The sequence below is a fragment of the Silene latifolia genome, chromosome Y, assembly GCF_048544455.1.
Source record: "Silene latifolia isolate original U9 population chromosome Y, ASM4854445v1, whole genome shotgun sequence".
NCBI classification, from domain to species: Eukaryota; Viridiplantae; Streptophyta; class Magnoliopsida; order Caryophyllales; family Caryophyllaceae; genus Silene; species Silene latifolia.
In genome coordinates this window covers 89,641,810-89,665,470 of record NC_133538.1, presented here as the reverse complement: position 1 = coordinate 89,665,470, position 23,661 = coordinate 89,641,810, and the positions used below count along the sequence as shown (strand labels likewise).

Below are 23,661 nucleotides of genomic sequence, written 5' to 3'. Positions count from 1 at the left end.
TATAGAGTTATGGCAAATTTATATAGCCTGGTCGTGGCGAGAGCTACTATAGTATTCGAATGAGTTGATTCTTTTGACTAAAGACTATTCGCCTAAGATGGCACAGTTTCAGATTAACTTTGATTTGTGTTACTACGACCTTCGTAAATGGGGTCAAATGGGCATATTTTGGGTTATGATGGCTGTGGCTAGTCGAAGGGAATGAGTGCGATAGGAATTGTCCATCCCTAGTCAGGGTTATAACAATATCTCAGGGCCACTCGAGGAGTAATGAACTGGAAATGCGTGGCCACGCTCGGAAGGTATCTATGATAGATAAATCCGGTCAATCAGTTATTCTCCAGATCGAGGAAACCACTCTCGATATGATCACTTGCAAGTACGACCTGAAAGACACCTTGCATTGAGTGGGAGATAGTAATAGGACAAGAGAATTGGTGATGCACACTTGTCGAGGACAAGTGGGAGATTGTTGGAATATGTGTCCTCCGACAATAATGCGATCACGACTGTTGATCATGATGATAGCATGTTTAAGTCTCATTATAAAGAATACAATTGGGAAGTAATATTTCTTGTCAATCGATCAACATATATCGGTAATGATTGGTGACTAGAGTTTGACATTACTGTCGTGCGACGGTGGTGATCAGTTGATCCCCTAGGTCATACCTATAGGGCAACACTCTTAATTGATCATTTAATTAATCGTATAACGTTACGAGTTAATTAAATTACTTGAAAATTGACGGACGATTTTGGAAGTAAAATTTACATATCACATTGAAATTGATTAAAATGAGATACGGTCTGAGTATTTGAATTGTATCATTACTCAGATGAAATTATTGTTTAAAGAAACAATTAAAATTGAATGAATTATTATAAATACAATTTATTGTGATTTGTAAATTGGTAAAATGTTTTGGTACAAGTAATTATGAATTACTAAGTCGATTTTTGTATATGGCGTATTTTTATTAATACGTTGATTTTTAATATGTTAAAACTACATAACTAATTTATGTAACATATGACATGTGACATAAGACAAAATTGACAAAAATAAAATGGATTCCATTTTATGTATGTACCGAAATTAAGGGGAGGTTTTGGCTAAAATTGTGTTGTTTAAATTAGTGGAAAACATAATCATTCACTAATAGCCTAGCCATGCAACCCTATTTTACATTGTGAAGGCAAACAAGAGCATGCATTGAGTCTCCTTTCTTCCCTCCTACCCGGTTTTACCAAAGAAAAGGCAAAGGGTTTTTGTCTTATATTTTTTTGATATACACTACATGCATGAGTGTGCATTATTCATTCATTCTAACTTATCAAAAATTAAGATTTTAGAAAGAGAAAATACTTCCTCTCCTATTCTCTCCCAACCGGTTTTTGGGAGATTAAAAACCAAATTGTTTTGGGTCATTTTTCTACAAGATTAATATTGTACTAGTATCTATAATATTAATTTTAATTAAGAGAAAGCTTTGGGTATAAATCCTTGAGAGAGATCCTACACTTGGGTCTTAGTTCATCCAAAAGGGAAAGCTCAAGAACAAGAGAGAAAGGTGATCTCTCTTGTGCCCATTAAACCGAAAATCACAATGTAAGAACAATGTTTCTTCCTTATTTTGTTTTAATGTTTGCATGCATAAGATCAATCATTAATTTTATGACAAATTAAATTATAACATATATGAATATGTAAGTATATAGATCTACTTTTCCTTCAGTTTGCATATGTTTTTTTGCTCGTGGTACTGTTTTGTACTATAAATTATTATGAGACCTGATAAGGTTATTTTCAGTCGTTTGCCTTAATCAAAGTAAACCTAAACTACTACTAACAAAATAGCTAGCGGTAAGTCAGGGTCGAATCCACAGGGAGGCGGTGATTATCTAGTTTGTTTATATTTAAATATGTCTTAAAGTAACCAGTTGTGGGGGTTTTGATTGTTTATATGCTAACAGCTAATTGCAAGTAATTAGAAGACAAATAACAATAATATTAAAGAGTCTAGGGATTCGGGTTCACTAGGTAGTCATCAAAGGGTAGAATTTAATTCATTGATTGAGCAATTTATATTGTTGAAAGTCATATGATCAGTCGATTCAATATTTATTTTAAATCTAATTTAACATGCAGTCGCTATCATTAAATTATCTCTATTCAATTATCGTGGCCTATACTAGTCTTAACCCGGTCGGTGATAATCCTAGTTTATGCAAGACTAATTAATCAATTCTGATCAGTAATTAACTAATTAGAAGTAATACGATAATCAAACAACAATTAAGAGCAATTTAACAATCAATTCATAATAACCCCTTTTCTAACAACCTAGATCCCCTTTCACCCTAGATTAATAAATTAGCTACTCATAAATCGAAATAAGCAAGTACAAATAATAATTGAATACATAATTAAAATTAAAGAGAAGAGAAGAAAAACTTAGTCTTGAATTAAACGCAAAGAAAGAACAAAGACGAAGATAGTACAGAAAACGGAACTGACAAAAAGCAAAACCTAAAAACTCCTTCTATGCGTGTCTCCTGGGTACGTATTTATATTCACCATTAAAGACCCATTGAATATATGTCTAAGGCTAATATACGTACAATATAATTGTTTCTCTTCGGTTGACTTTATTTGTTACCAAGTCAAACCCAACATGAGGCCCAAGAAGACGCATGGTCCACCACTAAGCTCATAATTACTTTGAGCATGAATTTCGTCAAAACCTTCGGACATCTTATTACGGTTTTTGAACATTTGGACTTCAAAAATATAGACCATCTTCTTTAACCCATTTATCTCGTTGACAATGGCATCTTTTAGTGTCAAATACTCCATTCCTGCAAATATTATATAAAATCGTAGTAAACCGCAAAGGAAAGAAATACAATACAAAACATACTAAAAAAGCCGGAAATTAGTGTAATTTTACGGGGAATAAGTATATAAAATATAGGTAAAATAATGAGTTATCAAACTACCCCATGCTAGACCTTTACTCGTCCTCGAGTAAACTCAAGAGGCAAAACTACAATACACAACAAAGGTCTTAAGTGGCAAAATACAAGGGAGTCGAGCAATAATCCAACCAAGGTTTTCGAAAAGAAATTAAATACAAGTTCAAAATCATTTTAATTTCGAAATAGAGTTAGATCACAATTTAGCAAGTAAGAACAATCATCCTAACAAATCCGTCAAAATATCATGTAATGTGCACAAGTGACCATTCATTCTTACCACAAACCGTCTAGACAAGTGACAAAGCGGTGACCCTTACTTTCGGGAATGTAAACGCGGAAAATCACTCACTCTCATGTGTCCAAGTGATGAGGACACGGGTCACACATATAAACTAAACCTAAACTTGCCGACTAATACATGTCAAGAGGACTTTTAAGGGTTGTAACGGGGCTAGGGGTTAAAGGGTAGAAGGTGGATAATTTATGGAAATGTGGTGTTAAAGAGTAAGAGCTAGAAAAGTACATGTCAAATCTTGGCCTAAGAAATGAACGCAAAAACCTCCAGCAACTACTCCTCATATGAATAAAGAGCAAAAACCACTTCTTTAACAAAATCTCCATCGTATAGAATATACAACTTCTTTATTAAATCACACTCAAACCCACTTATTAACGAATGGTACCACAATTTACAATTTTTTTCACTACTCTTTTTTTTTTCTCTGTTTTCTGTTTTCTTTTGAATTTTTTTTCTTCAATTTTTTAATACTTTTTCATTTTTTCTTCTTTTTCAAATACAACAACCCTTCTCGTATAACAAGTATTCTCGTATAACAAGTATTCACCAAATCACAATCAATTACTCCCCCATGCTTCGCTTGTATGATACCTTTATTTAAACCGAGAAAAACAGACACTTCACTAGCCCTTACTTGGGTAGGATAATGTGGGGAAACGGGTTAAAATATTGGGTAACAAAGAAACAAGGCTAAGGCTCAAAGGGGTTGCAAATAGGAAATATTAAATTCGGGACGGCTATTTGGCTAATGTAGCTCATAAACAAATGAATGCCTCTATCACTCATGCAATCCTAATGGCAAGTACTAATCCTATAACCACTCATGAAAGAATTAGATTGGCATGGATGTCCCAATCTTGTTTGGCTTATGTGATCTCACGGATTTTTGGTCACACGGTTATATAGTCACAAGTCTAGTCATATCGTCTTACCACAAACAATGTCACAAGATAAAGCACAAAACAATTATTCCGTTGGACTATCAAGGGCGAAAACGTCTCACAAACCTCTAGTGATCAAAATAGGAAAACATTTTGCAAGCAAATGATTTCAAAGTAGAGACTCAATCAAATTATGCTCATTATCCGACAAGAATTTGCCACTAAATACATATAATATGGTGACAACAAAATTTTAAATTTCAGCATATTCACCAGATTCAAGTTCAGCAACCAGAAATCAATCGCAAAAATTAATCCCTCCCCCATGCTTGAATCATGAATTGCCCTCAATGTATGTGAAAAATAACTATATAATCAGAGGACACAAAATGTAATGGAGGACGGAAACGAGCTCACCAGGTCTGAAGCATAGAATACCATTTGGTGACTTGAGGAATGTAGTCAATGGCTGAATGTCAGTGTATCATCAAACGTCCACTGGACAAAACAAGAAGCTGCAAAAACCCAGCGGTAAATTTATGTCCAATCAATCAACAGTCCTGGACTCAATATAGCAGAAATTGAGCTGTGAAACTCAAAAATATAGGCCTGAAATTACCACCCATCGCACCATCATAGAGCTAAAATTACTGCTACTGCAGGCTCAACTCACACACAGACTCGATATAGCAGGAATCGAGTCTAACAAACCCGGAATTTGAACAAGCGAGCGCGTATTCTCAAGAAACAGTCCTCCAGTGTAGGAGAAATTGAACCCCCAAACTCAGCAGCATAAGTCTGACATCAAGCAGATACGCACCTCATAGCCATCCACATAAATCAATCAGAATTAAAATCGATTTAGTTAGACCCATAAAGTTCTGCCCAAATCTTCTTCAAATCACCCTTGATCCGATCTAATCCAAGCTAAGTCGTAAGGAAACTGAGCTCGGCGTTTTCAAGAGCGACTCAAAATAGCATTAATTGAGTCAAATGCATTGCTGGGAAGCAAAGATGACAGAAAGCACCTCATATTCAAGTCAGAAAAGCAACAACACAGACTCAACTCGTCCAGGGCCCAATTTCTACAGCAGAAATCAAGACAAGCCCTCAATTACCAGTTAATTGGACTCAAGTAAGTCCAGAAATTTTCGCCCAAAAGTCGAGTTAATCATTCCTACAACTCATGAACACTGGTCGAAGTTAAAACCAATGCACAACACCGAGCATCACACCATTTAAAAGCAAAATCACAGGAAGTAGTAGCTCATTTCACACAAGGGCTCGATGTAGCAGGAATCGAGCCTAGCAAATCCTCGGAATTCGAACAAATAGAACACGTATATGCAGTAAAACAGTGTTCTGACGCAGCAAAAATCAAACTGAGTCTCAATAGCAGACGCATTATATAACGAGTAGGGATTTATAAACTAATTTGGCTAGAAATTCATACCTCCATCAGAAGCAAGAACTAGAGGAAGCTATCCCGGTATATATCTCCCCAATTAGCATCAATTTCGACCCAATTTACGGGAAGAAATTGACGCCCAAATCGTCATCAACTCATCCCTTTTCCGATTTGATGCGAGCCCAGAAATCCGATTCAGTTGCAATAATGAAATCGATACGGGGTTAGGGTTTCGAAATTGGGGATTAGATGGTGGTTGGGTGAGGATGGTCGCATCAGTGAGTGATGAGGGAGATGAGCACGGCGGAGCCGATAAGTGACAGGCGAGGTCGTCACAGCAGGGGACGCAAGAGGAAGCAGATTGGCTGCGTCGCATCAGTGAGCGATGAGACCGTTGTGACTGACTTGGGAATTGATAGCGCCGACCATGATGAGGGTGGCGGAACAGAGTTTGGTGGTGGCTTGAGGTTGGCGAGGGATGAGTGAGTGACTGAGATACTGAGTAATATGGGTGTTGGATTGTGGGAAAATAAAAGCCCTGGGAGCTTAGAATTCCAGAATTTGTATGCCCAACTTTTGCCTTTCTCGTTTACTCTTATTATTCCTACAAACAAACATACTTGTAATTATTAAACCAATATAGAAATAACAATAATTATTAAAATTAATAATGAGAATAAATTTCGAGCGTCTCCAGATCAGTGGTCATTTATATTCGTGAACTTAACATCACATTCTCAAGAGCGGAAGGACTCAACACTCTTAGAAGTCGATCAAAGGTCCTGTCATGAAACTCAGAAAAATGACATTAATAACTGGTTAGACATGGCAAAGCAAAAACAAAAGAGATATAATTATTTAACAAATTTTTCTTTGTATCTCCATGTTTAGTTCTAGCTTTTTCATCATTTTTAGACCAATTAAAAAGTAATATGAGGGGATAATGGGTGGAAGGTACATAAGGTTCTTCTGAAGGAAAAAGCTCAATATGCTCATAAATTTTCACCGCAGCAGATGCTCCATCTTTTTCATCATCTAGCTCATGGCTTGAAGTGGAATCGTACCCATTACCTAAAAGAGCTGCTTCAATAGCATCCAGTTGAGCTTTCCAAGAATCACCTGCAAAAACCTCTAAACATGGTACGCAATCCAAATGGCTTAAAGCAAGGAGCTTAGAAGAAAACTCCTTCAACAAATCTTCCATTAAATCCTCGTCAGTAAGAACGGGAACTGGGGTGTCAGAAATAAGCGTGTCCTCTTTGTAGGACGGTTCTCCTGACTCAAATATGTGCTCTGTATCACTGTCAAGTATACTCAAGTCTTCTACTTGACCTATTTCTCTTTGAAATTTTCGTCTGTAGCGAAAAGTCCTCTCTGGCTCGAGATCAAAAGGTACAATCTCCTACCTGTAAGACCTGTGCATACATGAAAACAACAAGAAAAATATCAAACTGTCTCAAGGAACTGACGCTCCCTGAAACAAAAGACAAAAATAAACAAAAACAAACAGAAAAATTGTTGCCTCCCCGGCAACGGCGCCAAAATTGATAAGGTTATTTTCAGTCGTTTGCCTTAATCAAAGTAAACCTAAACTACTACTAACAAAATAGCTATCGGTAAGTCAGGGTCGAATCCATAGGGAGGCGGTGATTATCTAGTTTGTTTATATTTAAATCTGTCTTAAAGTAACCAGATGTGGGGGTTTTGATTGTTTATATGCTAACAGCTAATGGCAAGTAATTAAAAGACAAATAACAATAATATTAAAGAGTCTATGGATTCAGGTTCACTAGGTAGTCATCAAAGGGTAGAATTTAATTCATTGATTGAGCAATTTATATTGTTGAAAGTCATATGATCAGTCGATTCAATATTTCTTTTAAATCTAATTTAACATGCGGTTGCTATCATTAAATTATCTCTATTCAATTATCGTGGCCTATACTAGTCTTAATCCGGTCGGTGATAATCCTAGTTTATGCAAGACTAATTAATCAATTCTGATCAGTAATTAACTAATTAGAAGTAATAGGATAATCAAACAACAATTAAGAGCAATTTAACAATCAATTCATAATAACCCCTTTTCTAACAACCTAGATCCCCTTTCACCCTAGATTAATAAATTAGCTACTCATAAATCGTAATAAGCAAGTACAAATAATAATTCAATACATAATTAAAATTAAAGAGAAGAGAAGAAAAACTTAGTCTTGAATTAAACGCAAATAAAGAACAAAGACGGAGATAGTACAGAAAACGGAACTGACAAAAAGCAAAACCTAAAAACTCCTTCTATACGTGTTTCCTGGGTACGTATTTATATTCACCATTAAAGACCCATGGAATATATGTCTAAGGCTAATATACGTACAATATAATTGTTTCTCTTCGGTTGACTTTATTTGTTACCAAGTCAAACCCAACATGAGGCCCAAGAAGACGCATGGTCCACCACTAAGCTCATAATTACTTTGAGCGTGAATTTCGTCAAAACCTTCAGACATCTTATTACGATTTTGAACATTTGGACTTCAAAAATATAGACCATCTTCTTTAACCCATTTATCTCGTTGACAATGGCATTTTTTAGTGTCAAATACTCCATTCCTGCAAATATTATATAAAATCGTAGTAAACCGCAAAGGAAAGAAATACAATACCAAACATACTAAAAATGCCGAAAATTAGTGTAATATTACGGGGAATAAGTATATAAAATATAGGTAAAATAATGAGTTATCAAGACCATCTCTAAAGACATTTACCTAATACTTCTCAAATCCAATTTGTTAGTTGTTAGATATTCAATTTTTTAGGTTTATATACCTATTATTAGACTCCTCTAATAGTGAACTAATTAACTTGTTAATTATTTGTTCTTTAGATCTAGTGCATGCATAACAAAATGAAAGATTTATAAGAAAAATAATGTTCCTTACATTGTTAAATGGTTCGAAAATATGGGCACAAGTAAGGTCACCTTCCTTCACTTGTTCTTGAGCTAAATATGATGGATGATCCTCCTAAGACTCCAAGTATAGAAGCCACTCCAATAAATTGCACCAACGATTAATCCCAAAATTTCCTACTAATATTAACTAGATATGTAGTAGAAATATATCCTTAATAATACTAATGTTATTGTATTACTACCTTTAGTAATAGATTGGAGAGTATTACTATTGTAGAGAGTTTGTTGCAATAGCATATGAGGAAAATTAGAGAGAAAAACAACACAAGCACACACACACTAGAAAAATTGAGCCAAAAATGCTCTCTTATTAAGGCCAAAACCGGTGGCCTCTCCCATGTAGGGAATCTTGTGCTTTTGTTTTTTTTTTTACTCTATTGTAAAGTGTAGGTAGAGTGTAGGAAGCCTAGGTGTAAGATGTAGCATGTAAAGGCTAGTGTGATATGTCACAATCACACAATAACCAACATCAACATAAGACAAAAGAGCATCTCTTGTGCTCTTAATATGGCCGAAAATTTGGACCATTTTTGCCTTTTGTCATTTGTCCCACAAATGCTTATAAGTCATATGTTTAACTATCTTACACATTTAATTATTAAAGTAATCATTTAACACTTAAATATTACAATTAATAATATAATATACACTCCACTTTTTGAGTAGTATACTATCATTATATCATCATATAATGGGTCCCATAATTACTAGTTAGTTAAAATTACAACTTCTTGTAACTTTAAATAACTAATTACCTCTACCTCAAAACTTCTATTAATACCTCAACCAATTTAGTAATATAACACTTAATTACTAAATTTAATCTTATTTAATCACATTACAATAAGACGCAAAATTGCACTCCCATAATTAAGGAATTAATTAATTCATATCGCATACAATTAATTAAATATCTATTTGGGCCTTATCCTATAGGTGTGACCTAAAGGGATCAACTGACCACCACCGTCACACGACAGTAATGTCAAACTCTAGTTAGCCAATCATTACCGATTAATGACGGTCAGTCGACTGTATAAAGAATCATCCCTCACGTATTCTTAATATGAGATTTAATAATGATATTTAAATCATGTGATCGCACTATTGTTGAGGACACATTTCCCAACAATCTCCCACTTGTCCTCGACAAGTGTGCGTCACCAATTCTCTTGTCCTATTACAATCTCCCACTCAATGCAAGGTGTCTTGCAGGTCGTACTTACATTTGATCATATCTTGAGTGGTTTTCTCGATCTGGAGATTAACTGTCTGACCGGAATTATCTATCATATATACCTTCCGAGCGTGGCCCTGATTTCCAGTTAACTACTCCTCGAGTGGCCTTGAGATTTCAAACAACCCTAACAAGGGGCGGACAATTCCTATCGCCCTATTCCCTTCGTTCAGCCACAGTCCATCATAACCCAAAATATACCCAGTTTGACCTCATTTACGAAATCGTAGAGTATAAATAAAAGCTAATCAGAAGTTGTGCCAAATTGGGCGAATAGTCTCTAGTCAAAAGAATTGACTCATAAGAATACTATAGTAGCTCTTGCCACGACCAGGCTTTATGAATTACCAGAACTCTATAAGCGGTCACTGCCCGACAGAGTGTCCCATACAATCTGCCTATGTGATCGACTAGTCATCCCATATGACTCTATGGCACTTGAACTTGCCATCAATCGCATCACACTCTAGTCACTTCGAGACGTCACCTCATATAAGTAACTAGGGGCGAATACCATGTCAATCCAGTTTACTTTAATGGGGTTCAATTTGTCTCTACAACCCATTCGGATACGACAAGGTAGCGGCTGAGTTTAATAAAACTCAAACGATAAATGTGATTATCACATATGAACAGTCAATACACTATTACTACTTCATATTCTATAATCTTTAGTGTATTATAAACACTAATTAAAATGCAATACAAGCTTGGCAAGTGGATATACCCGATATCCATATATTCCAACTTTATTAATTGCTATTTTCTTCAATTCGATGTTATCTCTAATAACTTGAATTCATTTCTAAGTATATGTCTAGACTTATTGCTAGACTTGGGCTCTTTAACTTGATAGATGCTCCCACTGTTATCACATAACTAGTGATAAAGTCATTTGTGGATGGATTCACCCTTAATCCCTACGGTGACCATTTTATCACAACTTACTTAGAATCCTTTTGTAGAATTTGCAATGCGCGAAACTAAAACACCTTTCTTAGTCTCTTACTCCTTAGTCAATATGACATCCTAGGATTATAACAAATCCCTTATAGTTTGGAAACTAGAGTTTGTGCAACCCTTCAACACGTAACTTAGTTTATACTCCAAACATATTAACAAATCCTTAATTCTTCTCAAGAATCTCAAAGATGTTCTTTAAGGCTTTCACAAGCCATATGATGGGAATCGTCTTGTTATTGACTTATAATGCCCTAGGCATATGTTTCATCACAACACATGCGTCTGTTGGCATACATAATCGTTCTAATGGCGGAAACATTAGCAATCGATTTCATGTAATCAACAACTTAATGGGTTCAGTGAACGACTATAATTCCATCATAGTAATTCCACTTTCATCATCATGAATAAGCCATTCATCCTTGTTGATGTTAAACAGATACGAAAGATCTTATCCTCATAAGACTCTCAACTCTATGCCAATATACTCTCACATAGATTCGGTAATCTAAAGTATATTGCACCCTTTCCTAGTCTCCCAATCACTCTTGCCAGAAGAGAGAATTGGTATATTATTCTCAATAAGTAATATGTTATTAACATATAAGACATGGAGAAACAATTCTAGCTCCCACTTAACTTCATGTATATCATGATTCTTCAATCATGTGAATGAAACAATTCACTATAATCACATGAACGAAAAGTATAATCCATTAATGCTTGCTTAAGACCACTCTGTGATCACTTAAGATAGCTATGCATAATATGTTAGGATTCTTAGATCTTTATCTAAGATTTCGTGTTTCAAACACTTCCTTCTCTAAATACCCATTTTAGAAAAAGCGAATTTTAATCTCATTTGCCATTCTTCATTATAATGAAATGCGGCGATTCCTAACACAATTTATCTTGATCAACATCTTCATGTAAATCTTATGCATTTGTGTACTCTAAAGCTCTATTTACCATTAAAGAGACCCTCACTTTAAAGTAAATCTACTCATGAGCAACAATTTTCGGATTGTAATGCTTCGGCTCGTATGTAACAAGGTCATGATACTATCACTTTCACAAAGTAATAATTTTGAACAATAAGACATGTGCGAAAAACTCCCACTGAACTATGCTCTCATACTATCTTCATAGATAATAGTTCAATACCAACTCCCACTCTATAATTCTATTACTTTCACAAAGTAACATTTCAACTATAAGAGATGTTTGTGACGATTCAATCTACTCCCACTCTATCTCTCAGAAATACACCTAATTTCTTGAGAGATAGCTTTGTGAGTCACAAACATATATATTTAATGGAGTATTAGGAGTTTTACTTAGACTGTGTATTATCTTTCAAAAGGCCATCCTAACATGGCAGCTTGATAATATACGAGTCTTATCCATGTTATCTGTTTAATAGACTCTCTATTCTAGGTATCTCATGGTTGACCAACCGTTTAGAATTACTTGTTCGTATTGGATTGCAATTTCCCAAAATTGAGTTCATCAACTTAAACCGACTCATATTAGTTTGATCTTATGGGTAGTGACACTAGGTCATAATCCATCTTTAATAAATCAAATCTATTACTTAGATCTTTGCCACTACGATTGGGTCGTAATGCTTAGAACTTTATTCAATTGGTTCTCTACGTCATTTTAGAAATTTCTCAAATCTCTCAAATGCTTCAGCTTTTATTTAATTAAGTAAATATACCCTTATCTACTTAAATCATTGGTAAAAGTTACGAAGTAGTCATAACCTCTCCTTGCGGTGATACTCGTATGACCATACACATCGGCATGTATTAGTCCTAACAAATCACTTGCTCGTGTTCCTTTACCACTAAAGGAAGTACAAATTATATTGCAAAGGAGACAAGATTCGCATATTCCATATGATTAAAAAATCAAATGGTCAAATAAATCTAGTCGACACTAGCGTTTAATGCGTTTCTCATTTACGTAACCTAATTGAAAAATCAAATGTACAAAACATTTGGATTACCAGTTACGAGTCTTTTGGTGCGTATTATGTTAATATCTTTACATGAGTTGGAACTGTCTAAAACTTGTGTATCATAAAGATAAGTGACATGGCTCACATCCATGTCTATTTTCTATAAAATACAACAATTTTCTTTGATGACAAAATATAGATCCTTTCATGTCTCACATAGAAATGGAAATATGATTTAGACTAAGTGGATACATAATAACAATTATGTAAATTATAACTCAAAGCTATTAGCAAAAACAAGTACATAAGTTTCTCTTGAAGTGGCGGCTACCTGAGCTCCATTTCATTGTCGGTGATCCACATCACCCTTGTTTAGCTTCTCCACATTTCCAAGTCCCACTTGGAGTAATAAGTTCAACTTGATATCTTTCAAATACTCGGGGCAAATATGCTTCCATTGGCCCATGACATTAAAATAATGATATTCATGGTAGGATTGGATACCCATCATGGTTTTGTGGTAGTCTCACTATCAATTTCCAATTCACAATCGGATTTGGGTTTCTTACCTCTCTTTGCTTTTCCTTTATTAATACCAATACTCCTTTCATTTGCAAGGACACTCTTGCTAGAACTCTCACTTAATATGATATTTCTCCTTGTTTCATCAAACAAGGATATCTTGGAATTTGTGAGATTCCCCTCATATGATCCTCTTACCTGAGAGGTAGGCATGAGTATGTGAGTGGGAGGTGAAGAAGTAGTAAAAAGACAAAGATTTCCATCCTCACTCAAGCCAACACGTAATTCTCTAAGCGTATCATTGTCATAATCGGAGCATTTTTCATCGTATGATTGGAGCTATGAATTAAGGTGATGGGTGTAGGAGTATAAGATGAATTCATTGCGAATAATTAACTACAAAATAGAAAATGAAGCAATTAATTAACATCTATCGTTTTAATAATACTCGTAAATTTAACTACAAGCATTGCATTTATATAGTGACCTCCACCCAACTACATAAATGATTCCGAGATCCAAATTCATATCAACTCGGGCACGGTGAGCCGATTCATCCCTTATTAATATAACTCGGTGGATTAACTCTTTAATCGATTCTACTTTTAGAACTCTCGGTCGATAAAAATTACTCTAATTCTCATCTTTAGCCCAGAACACATGCGACTACGAGCAACAATACTTCCGTTGAGCTCAATCCAAATTTCGATGTAATAACATTTTATTACCCCACTTCGCCAACGTAACAAGGTTTGTATTACGGTGAAGCCGGATTAACTCCCTTATGAAATTGGTACTTCATGGGTTTCTACTATTTGGTAAGGCTTTATCTCAATTATTATATGTGAGAGGTCTTGTCAATTTATTATCTATCACGTTTTTAAGTGAACTAAAGCGGTGAACTACGATAATTCTAATTGACACGGTCGATGACTCGATATAATATGCATGTGTTGTTATGGCGATTTGGCAATGAAAGCAACATATTAAAAGAAATGCAAAGCAATAAATAAAATTCCTAGTATGGCCTTCCTAAAATAGAAAATTAAATAATCTATTACATATTCGGAAACCAACTCCTTTGGTCCCTTGAATCTTCAAGTGGCACGCCTCCTAAGACACCGTCTTCGTCGGATCACCTTTCCGAATGTCACCGTCTTTGAAGATGCTCCATAATTACAAATATTAATAAAAATACAAAGCTATTCCTATTATACATTTGTAAAATGCAAAAAATAATAAAAATAAAATAAAAGTGATTCGAGATCACATTAAATTACAACCGAATCAATATTCCCTTTCATTACGGGTAATATTGATTAAACTAAGGCCATACTAAGATAAAGTTACATAATTCAAAATTATATAAATAAAAGACATTCAACAATTGAAATATGCAGCATTATAATATGTACCTATCATGCAAATCATGTGCTAAATCGCCCTATTTAACTTATGTCGTACATATAACCCGGTTTTATGGAAATGCGTGATAATAACCTTTTAAAATCACTAATTAACACTTAAATCACATCTAAGCTCAAGTTAATTATCCTAACACTTTTTAGGACTCAAAAATTAGTCATCACTAAATTTTTGACAATAATTCAACTTGATTTAATTTTATGCTGATTTTTTACCTTAAAATCATTATTTATATGAAATAAATTCAAATCGAATTACAAAAATTTCAAAATTTGAATTTTAAATTTTTGAACATTCTGGAATAATTCCATGACACTCATAATATCAAAATACATGGTTAAAAGTTTCGAATTAATTTTGAGAAAATATAGTTGCATTTTATCGGATTTATCTCATAAAATACATAAAGTATCCAAAAATTAATAAAATAATTTTTACAACTTTAGATCTGATTAGTGGGATATTTATGCAACTTAAAATAGTTTTCTCAAGCCAGGCAATACGTTTTAGCTAATTTTTTGCTAAAATAGTCACTATTTATTCCATTTTTACTCAAAAATCCATAAATCATGCTAAGAAAGATATTATAATCTAGAAATTTACATACACTCTGTAAATGTTTAATGTGACATCATATTAAAAGATCATGGCTTAATTCTAAATTTAACTATTTTTAACCATTTTACCTCTTTTAATCCATTTTTATCTCATAAAAATCATAAAACATGCAATATTGATCAAATTAACTCGACATTTTACACACAACTTGTAAAATATTCATGTGAGGTTATATAAAATTTTCAAGGTCATAAACAAAGTGTAACTAATTTTAGCATTTTATTTCCCATTTTAGTCATAAAAATGTAATAAAATGACCAAAAATCCTTAAAATGAGCAATAAATTTCCATAAATCATAAAAATGACCTAAACACATTTTAGGACCAGAATATATAACATTCATGGTGATTTCGTGGCTTATACTTATAAATCACAAATTTTTAAGTTTTATATGTTAACCTTTTAACTCGGAAAAACAATACCCGATTATGCATGCAACATCCTTATGCTCTGATACCACTTGTTAGGTTTATATACCTATTATTAGACTCCTCTAATAGTGAACTAATTAACTTGTTAATTATTTGTTCTTTAGATCTAGTGCATGCATAACAAAATGAAAGATTTATAAGAAAAACAAAGTTCCTTACATTGTTAAATCGTTCGAAAATATGGGCACAAGTAAGGTCACCTTCCTTCACTTGTTCTTGAGCTAAATATGATGGATGATCCTCCTAAGACTCCAAGTATAGAAGCCACTCCAATAAATTGCACCAAAGATTAATCCCAAAATTTCCTACTAATATTAACTAGATATGTAGTAGAAATATATCCTTAATAATACTAATGTTATTGTATTACTACCTTTAGTAATAGATTGGAGAGTATTACTATTGTAGAGAGTTTGTTGCAATAGCATATGAGGAAAATTAGAGAGAAAAACAACACAAGCACACACACACTAGAAAAATTGAGCCAAAAATGCTCTCTTATTAAGGCCAAAACCGGTGGCCTCTCCCATGTAGGGAATCTTGTGCTTTTGTTTTTTTTTTACTCTATTGTAAAGTGTAGGTAGAGTGTAGGAAGCCTAGGTGTAAGATGTAGCATGTAAAGGCTAGTGTGATATGTCACAATCACACAATAACCAACATCAACATAAGACAAAAGAGCATCTCTTGTGCTCTTAATATGGCCGAAAATTTGGACCATTTTTGCCTTTTGTCATTTGTCCCACAAATGCTTATAAGTCATATGTTTAACTATCTTACATATTTAATTATTAAAGTAATCATTTAACACTTAAATATTACAATTAATAATATAATATACACTCCACTTTTTGAGTAGTATACTATCATTATATCATCATATAATGGGTCCCATAATTACTAGTTAGTTAAAATTACAACTTCTTGTAACTTTAAATAACTAATTACCTCTACCTCAAAACTTCTATTAATACCTCAACCAATTTAGTAATATAACACTTAATTACTAAATTTAATCTTATTTAATCACATTACAATAAGACGCAAAATTGCACTCCCATAATTAAGGAATTAATTAATTCATATCGCATACAATTAATTAAATATCTATTTGGGCTTCATCCTATAGGTGTGACCTAAAGGGATCAACTGACCACCACCGTCACACGACAGTAATGTCAAACTCTAGTTAGCCAATCATTACCGATTAATGACGGTCAGTAGACTGTATAAAGAATCATCCCTCACGTATTCTTAATATGAGATTTAATAATGATATTTAAATCATGTGATCGCACTATTGTTGAGGATACATTTCCCAACACAATTTACACGTATAAAAAAAGAGGAGAGGCTACAATAACATGATAAGCTAAGATCGGTAGCAAAACATCGTTTAGTTCATAGTAAAAAAAAATCAAACATATTAGTATTGAATTTAAATTAATAAAACATATTAGTACGGAGTTTTTAAGATGAAAGTATCCATATTAAGCTTATTGTAAATCTCATGTTAGCGATATAAAAGAAATCTCATGTATTGGGATATTTAGTTAACGAGCCTATTTTAAAGGAATCCTAAAAACTATGTTTAATGTGAAAGTGAGGTTTGGAGGGAAAAAAATATATTGTGGTGGTTGTTTTATTATATTAATATATAGATATATAGATAGATTACCAATCAAACATGTTTTATTTTTATTTTATTATTTTCTTTTTTATTTATTGGAAGATATAAGGGCAAAATATGATGCTAATTAGATTAGAATCATCTTGTGAGTGCCTCTTTTTCGCTTATATTATTAGGTTCGGCATTTCGGGGACATATTTAATTTCAAAGGTACTAAATTCAGTTAACAAATGATTAAGGCTCTGTTCTTTTTGACTGAAATTGTTTGAATTGAACTGAGCTGAACTGAACGGAACTTAATCGAGCTGAACTGAACTTAATGGACTTGAACTGAACTAAACTGAACTGAACTGAAATAATAATAATAATAATAATAATAATAATAATAATAATAATAATAATAATAATAATAATAATAATAATAATAATAATAATAATAATATAATAATAATAAGAACAATAATAATATATAATAATAATAGTAATAATAATAATAAATATTATAATAATATTATTCATTAATAATGTAATATATAATAATTCGTTACTGTGACACCCTGCGATAATGCGGAAAATATAACTAATAAATTTAAGCGAAAATTATGAAAATTTTAAAACTTTTGTTTATTAGATAAGGCTTAACATGCGGGAGTCACTAATAAAATGAAACAAGTGCGACGATAAGCAAACTTAGTTTATTACAAACCAAGTCTAGCAAAATAGGGGGAAAAGATATCCCACGAATAACAAGTCTAAAAGGTGAGTCTAAACATAACGACAGACAATAATCCAACGGTCAAGGTACTCGCTAGCTCACACATGTCTTCACCCCATAAATGTACCAACTAATACTTGTCATTTATGTAAACATGAACGCCACAGTCAGTGGGGTGTAACCCAAGGTTCTCCCAGCCACATTATATCAAAATGAACATAACAAAGAACTCAAAAAGGTAAACACATCAAATAAGATGTGAATAACTTGAATCATAACGAAACATGGGATCATACATGTTGACATAATAAAAGGGGAAAACACGATAGAATGATAAATGAGCAAGTCATAGGCATATTCAAATAAGAAAAGAAAGGAAATAAAGAACATGGACACGGTTACTTAATCGCGAGCACGAACTCCAATGAAATATGACAAATGCAATCATCCAAAGAATATGAGATAGATAAGCAAGAGGTCAATCAAAAGCATATACATAGATGGAAACCATAGCCATTTCTTTGAAAACCTTTTAACAAACATTGAACGGGACATGGCTACTAATGTCACATTCATACTTATGGCTTGCATCTCACCATAAGAACGGATGGAAGCATCAATCCCGGCGATCATATCGCAACTAGAAGGCTTGCATCTCACCTCTAGTATCCGATAGGACCAAGACCTTTAATACTCATTAGATATAATTCCCTTGGTAGGACAACGATAATGATCATAATAACTCAGTCCTAGTCTAAATCTGGCCAGACTCTCAGGACAAAACGGTTCCCGATTTGACATGCGGCAGAACAGTCCGCATCCAAGACTCGATCGACAGAACGAAAGTCGAGTACCCACATTCGGTAGAACGGCACGAAAGAGGCGGAATGAGCATATATTAACCAATTCCCGGCAAAACAGCACGAGAGCGGCGTATATCAATACTTGGCATAACGGTACAAGTAAGGCGTAAATATAAGTCAAGCAAGAAGGCATAGCATTATGGCATTTTCACAAGAATACGACTTATTACAAGTAGATGTTCAAGATAAGCATTCCATAATTGAAACTCGATAAAGATTCGACCATGAACGAGTCAGAACTCATATGTGGAGTATATAATACCATTTCAATCTTATATAACCTGAATAAACCTTATATTTTATATTTATATATCACTTGAGCTCAAAATGGAACAAGTGATAACAAATGACTTAAGTGATACGAAACATGTGGCAAAATGTAAACAAATGAATATGAACTCAAATATGAAGTATAGAGCATCATTTCATACTTTTCTAACATGAATAAACATTATAATACATATTAACATGTTTTTTTTTTTTTTTTTTTTTTTTTGCGTGAAAGGTTAGTATATATAAATCAAAGAATAGAGTCTCCCACAGATACAATAAAAATAGACAAGTAAAGCTATCTACTCAACCTACAAGGATCAGACAAAAGCATACTAAATCAAGATAGACGCCAACCAGGCCCCTTCTCTATTAGAAACAACTCCTGTATTCTTTGCCCAAAACCTTGCAATCACATCCTTAAGAGCCTGCTTGACCAACACATCAGGCTTGATCACAAGCCTATCCAGCCTTGCCTTGTTCCTAGCCCTCCAAATAGCGTAAAGCACAGCAACATGTGCTGCATAAATAATCCTCTTCTGCAAAATAGTGCCACCATGGTGTCTTGTAAACCAGCTAGCCAAACCAGTAGCAGGGAGTGTCTTGTGCAGGTACTGCTGAAGAACTCTGATGCAGTGAGTACTAAAGCAACAATAAAAAAATAAATGACAGTGAGTCTCAGGGTTGCTGCCACACAAGTAACAATCAGGAGTCACAATACTGCCCATTCTGATCAGTCTGTCATTAGTCATGAGTCTATTCTTCATTGCTGCCCAGTAAATGTAACACGTCTTAGGGATGTTGAGAGTGTTCCAGCAAGCACGATACCAACTAACCTTAGGCTGAGCAGTCCTGAGCCAGTTGTATCCATCCATAACCTTATAAGGAATATCCTTACCAAGCCACACACCAGATGAGTAAGCAGGAGCAAAAAGTTTCAAGAGGTAAGCAATCTTACGCCAGGACCAACTACAATCCACAGGTGGCTCATAGGTAGTCCACTCACAACCTTTCATATAGACATGATTAACCCACCTCACCCACAAGTGATCCTTTTTTGAAGCCAACCACCAAACATACTTGCCCAAAGAAGCCTTGTTCCAGGTTTTAGTAGCTTTGAGACCCAGACCTCCCTCTTCTTTAGGGGTACAGCAGTTCTCCCACTTAACATTAGGAGCAGAAACATAGGAATCCTTACCCCCCCAAAGGTAATTGCGACAGATGGCATCAATTTTGTTAAGAATACCATTAGGGATCAAGAAGATAGAGGACCAATAAGAATGTAATCCAGAAAGAACAGAATTCACTAGAGTAAGTCTACCTGCATAGGATAAATGTTTAGCACCCCAGGATCTGATCCTTGCAGTAATTTTGTCAGTAAGCTTCATCCCATCAGCCTTAGTTAACTTCCTAGAAGAAATAGGCACTCCCAGGTATTTAAAAGGGAGCATACCCCTCTTAAAACCAGAGACTTGTAAAATAGAGCTCATAGCACCTTGAGACATACCATTAAAGTAAATTTCAGATTTATCCTTATTGAGGCAGAGCCCTGAAGCCATAGAAAAGGTAGCAAAAGATCTTAAGAGCCACGTGATAGATAGCTCATCCCCTTTAGAGAATAAGAGCAAATCATCAGCAAAAAGAAGATGATTAAGCTGAATAGCACCACAAAGAGGATGGAAATGAAAATCAGGCTGCTGCCCACCACTTTTAAGATCCTGGAAAGATATTCCATACAAAGGGTAAAGAGAAGGGGTGATAGAGGATCACCTTGTCTCAAACCCCTACTCCCATGAAAGTATCCAAAGGTGTTGCCATTCAATGATAAAGAATAAGAAGTAGAAGTAACACACACCATCACCAGGTCAATAAATTTCTGAGGGAACTTTAAAGCAAGAAGCATTTGATGCAAGAAATCCCACTCCACAGAATCATAAGCTTTCCTAAGATCTATTTTGACAAGACATCTAGGAGATGAAGATTTTCTTCTATAAAGCCTCACTAAGTCTTGGCAAATTAAGACATTCTCAACAATATTCCTCCCCTGAATGAATCCACCTTGACTACAATCCACAATATCAGGTAAAACCTTCCCCAATCTAGCACACAAGAGTTTGGCAATACATTTATAGATAGTATTGCAACAAGCAATAGGTCTAAAATCAGTGACACTACTAGGGTTAGGAATTTTTGGGATCAGAGTAATGTTGGTGCTATTAAGTTGCTTCAAAAGTTTACCAGTTGAGAAAAAATTATTGATAGCATAGAAGAGATCCTTCCCCAAAATCTCCCAGGAATCCTTGAAGAACTGGCTTGTGTAGCCATCAGGCCCTGGTGAGTTAGAAGCAGGAATAGAAAAAAGACAATTTTTAACCTCCTCCATACTAATAGGCCTAAGCAGTTCAGAGATATGTTGAGGGGTAATGAGCTTACCAGTCCTGACAGTAGGGACATGGACCTTATGGACAGGATTAGAAGTACCCAACAACTGCTGATAATAGTCCAGAAAGGCATATTCAATTGCATCAGGCTCACAATGCTGAGTACCATGAACATCTTTAATCTGAAAGACCTTATTATGCACATTCCTGGCCTTGATTTGCCTATGAAAGTAAGCAGAGTTTTCATCACCCTCAGCAAGCCACACTGATTTAGCTTTCTGCTGAAGAAAAGAAACCCTAGCTTTTTGAAGAGAATAAAAGGTGGCAGCAGCTTCTTTTTCCTTCTGGATAATATCATGATCACCAGGATGTCTATGCATGTGAGATTGAGCAGCATCAAGATTAACTCTAGCAACCTCAGCAGCTTTCTCAATATCAGCATACCTATTTTTGTTAAGCAGTCTGAGTTGCTGTTTGAGAGTCTTCAGTTTGATAATAACTTGATACATGGTGATCCCAGGAACAAATTTATCCCACTCTCTTTGAACAATTGATTTAAACTCAGGATCCATACCCCACATATTAAAATATTCGAAGGGTGCTTTCCTAGGCTGAGCATCCTTCCTTCTATAGCAAACAATAGGGGAATGAACAATTAATTAACATATTAACATGTTAATTAAACATAGTATAAACAAACGATAACAAATGAATTAAGTAATGCGAAACACTAGGAAAAATATAAACAAACCCAAACCGAACAGCATTTAAGCTTAACAACCAAAATCGATGTTTAACATGTGAATGAGACATAAGTAAGGGGCTCCAATGATAAAAAGGTTTCAATACACCATACACAATCATTAGGACCAAGGTTAAGATGCATATCCAACAAGAAACATAAAACCCAATTTATAATAACAAGTTTAGTACTCGACTACAATAAAGGTCAACTTCAAATGGTCATAACTTGAGTTCTAGACATGATAATGCGATGAAACCAATTGGATATGATAGCTTATCCTCTTACGGTTCTAACAATAGGTCATAAGCCCAAAATGATCAAGAAACAAGGACGTTACGGACATTTTATGAAAATTGGTCAGGCTGAAACCATGGCTGCGGTAACTTCCCACGACACATACAAACCACATCTTTATACCCAAATCAATCTTATCTCATGATTACAATCTAATTGAATAAGAACATGTAATTAACAAGAAATTTCATATGTATACTTGAGACGGAAATCAATAGTTTACATATCCAAGCAACCAACTTTACCCAATTGTTCTCAACTCAAAGTTTACAAACTAACAATTTCATGTCCTAATTAAACACAAATATTAAGCATGAATAAGATGGTTTACTCATTAATTCATCCATGTAACTAACCCAATTCATCCATATAAACACTCATGTAACCAAAAGACTAGAAATTTCTCAAACAACCATAAGATGGTTTCACATACAAACTTATTCAACAATAAACATGTAAATCAATGAAAAATTCAAACTTTAACACACATATGAGTATACTACAACATATAAACACACAAAATTTACATAATGTCGAGTAACCTATCACCGTTACCTTTTAGCACTTCAAATAACACGATTCCGACTCAATACTACTCCGGAATACTAAAACTTTCACCTAGAAACAAGTTTAAGACAAAAGGGGTTAGAAAACTCATTTTACAATAAGATGGATTTTCTAAAAGGTTCAAAAGGTTAGATTTTTCTTACATAGAAAGAAGGAGGAGAAGGAGAGGAGAAGATTGGTACAAAAATCATAGGATTTCGTTGAGAAACGAAGAAATGGCATCCGTCTTAAGCTTTGAGTTTTTGAAGGTTTAATGGTGAAAATCTCATTTTTCCTAAGGAAGAAGATGAAGAAAAGTTGCTGAAAAATTAGAAGGGAAACCCTAAAAGAAGAAGTTTTTGTTGTTTTAAAGATGGTCCATAGGTTTGTTTTGGCCCAATAACAAAGACACTTGGTTTGTGACTCGGTTTTACACTAAAAAGACTCACAATACGACTTTTAAGGCATTCCGGGTCCAAATAAAACCAAATTAATTTTTATTAAACGAAAACACGAT

The 23,661-nt window shown here is 34.3% G+C and overlaps 1 protein-coding gene across 1 annotated transcript; it reads right to left on the bottom strand.

Moving 5' to 3' along the window:
- Window positions 1–4,698: 4,698 nt before the first annotated feature.
- On the bottom strand, window positions 4,699–22,140 carry LOC141628504 (uncharacterized). The gene is made up of 6 exons (XM_074441639.1): window positions 21,034–22,140; window positions 19,536–20,896; window positions 6,976–6,984; window positions 6,528–6,870; window positions 4,873–4,959; window positions 4,699–4,770 (listed from the first exon to the last, which is right to left on the bottom strand). Exons 1-6 carry the CDS (start codon window positions 22,138–22,140, stop codon window positions 4,699–4,701), a joined length of 2,979 nt encoding a protein of 992 aa, XP_074297740.1.
- Window positions 22,141–23,661: the final 1,521 nt, after the last annotated feature.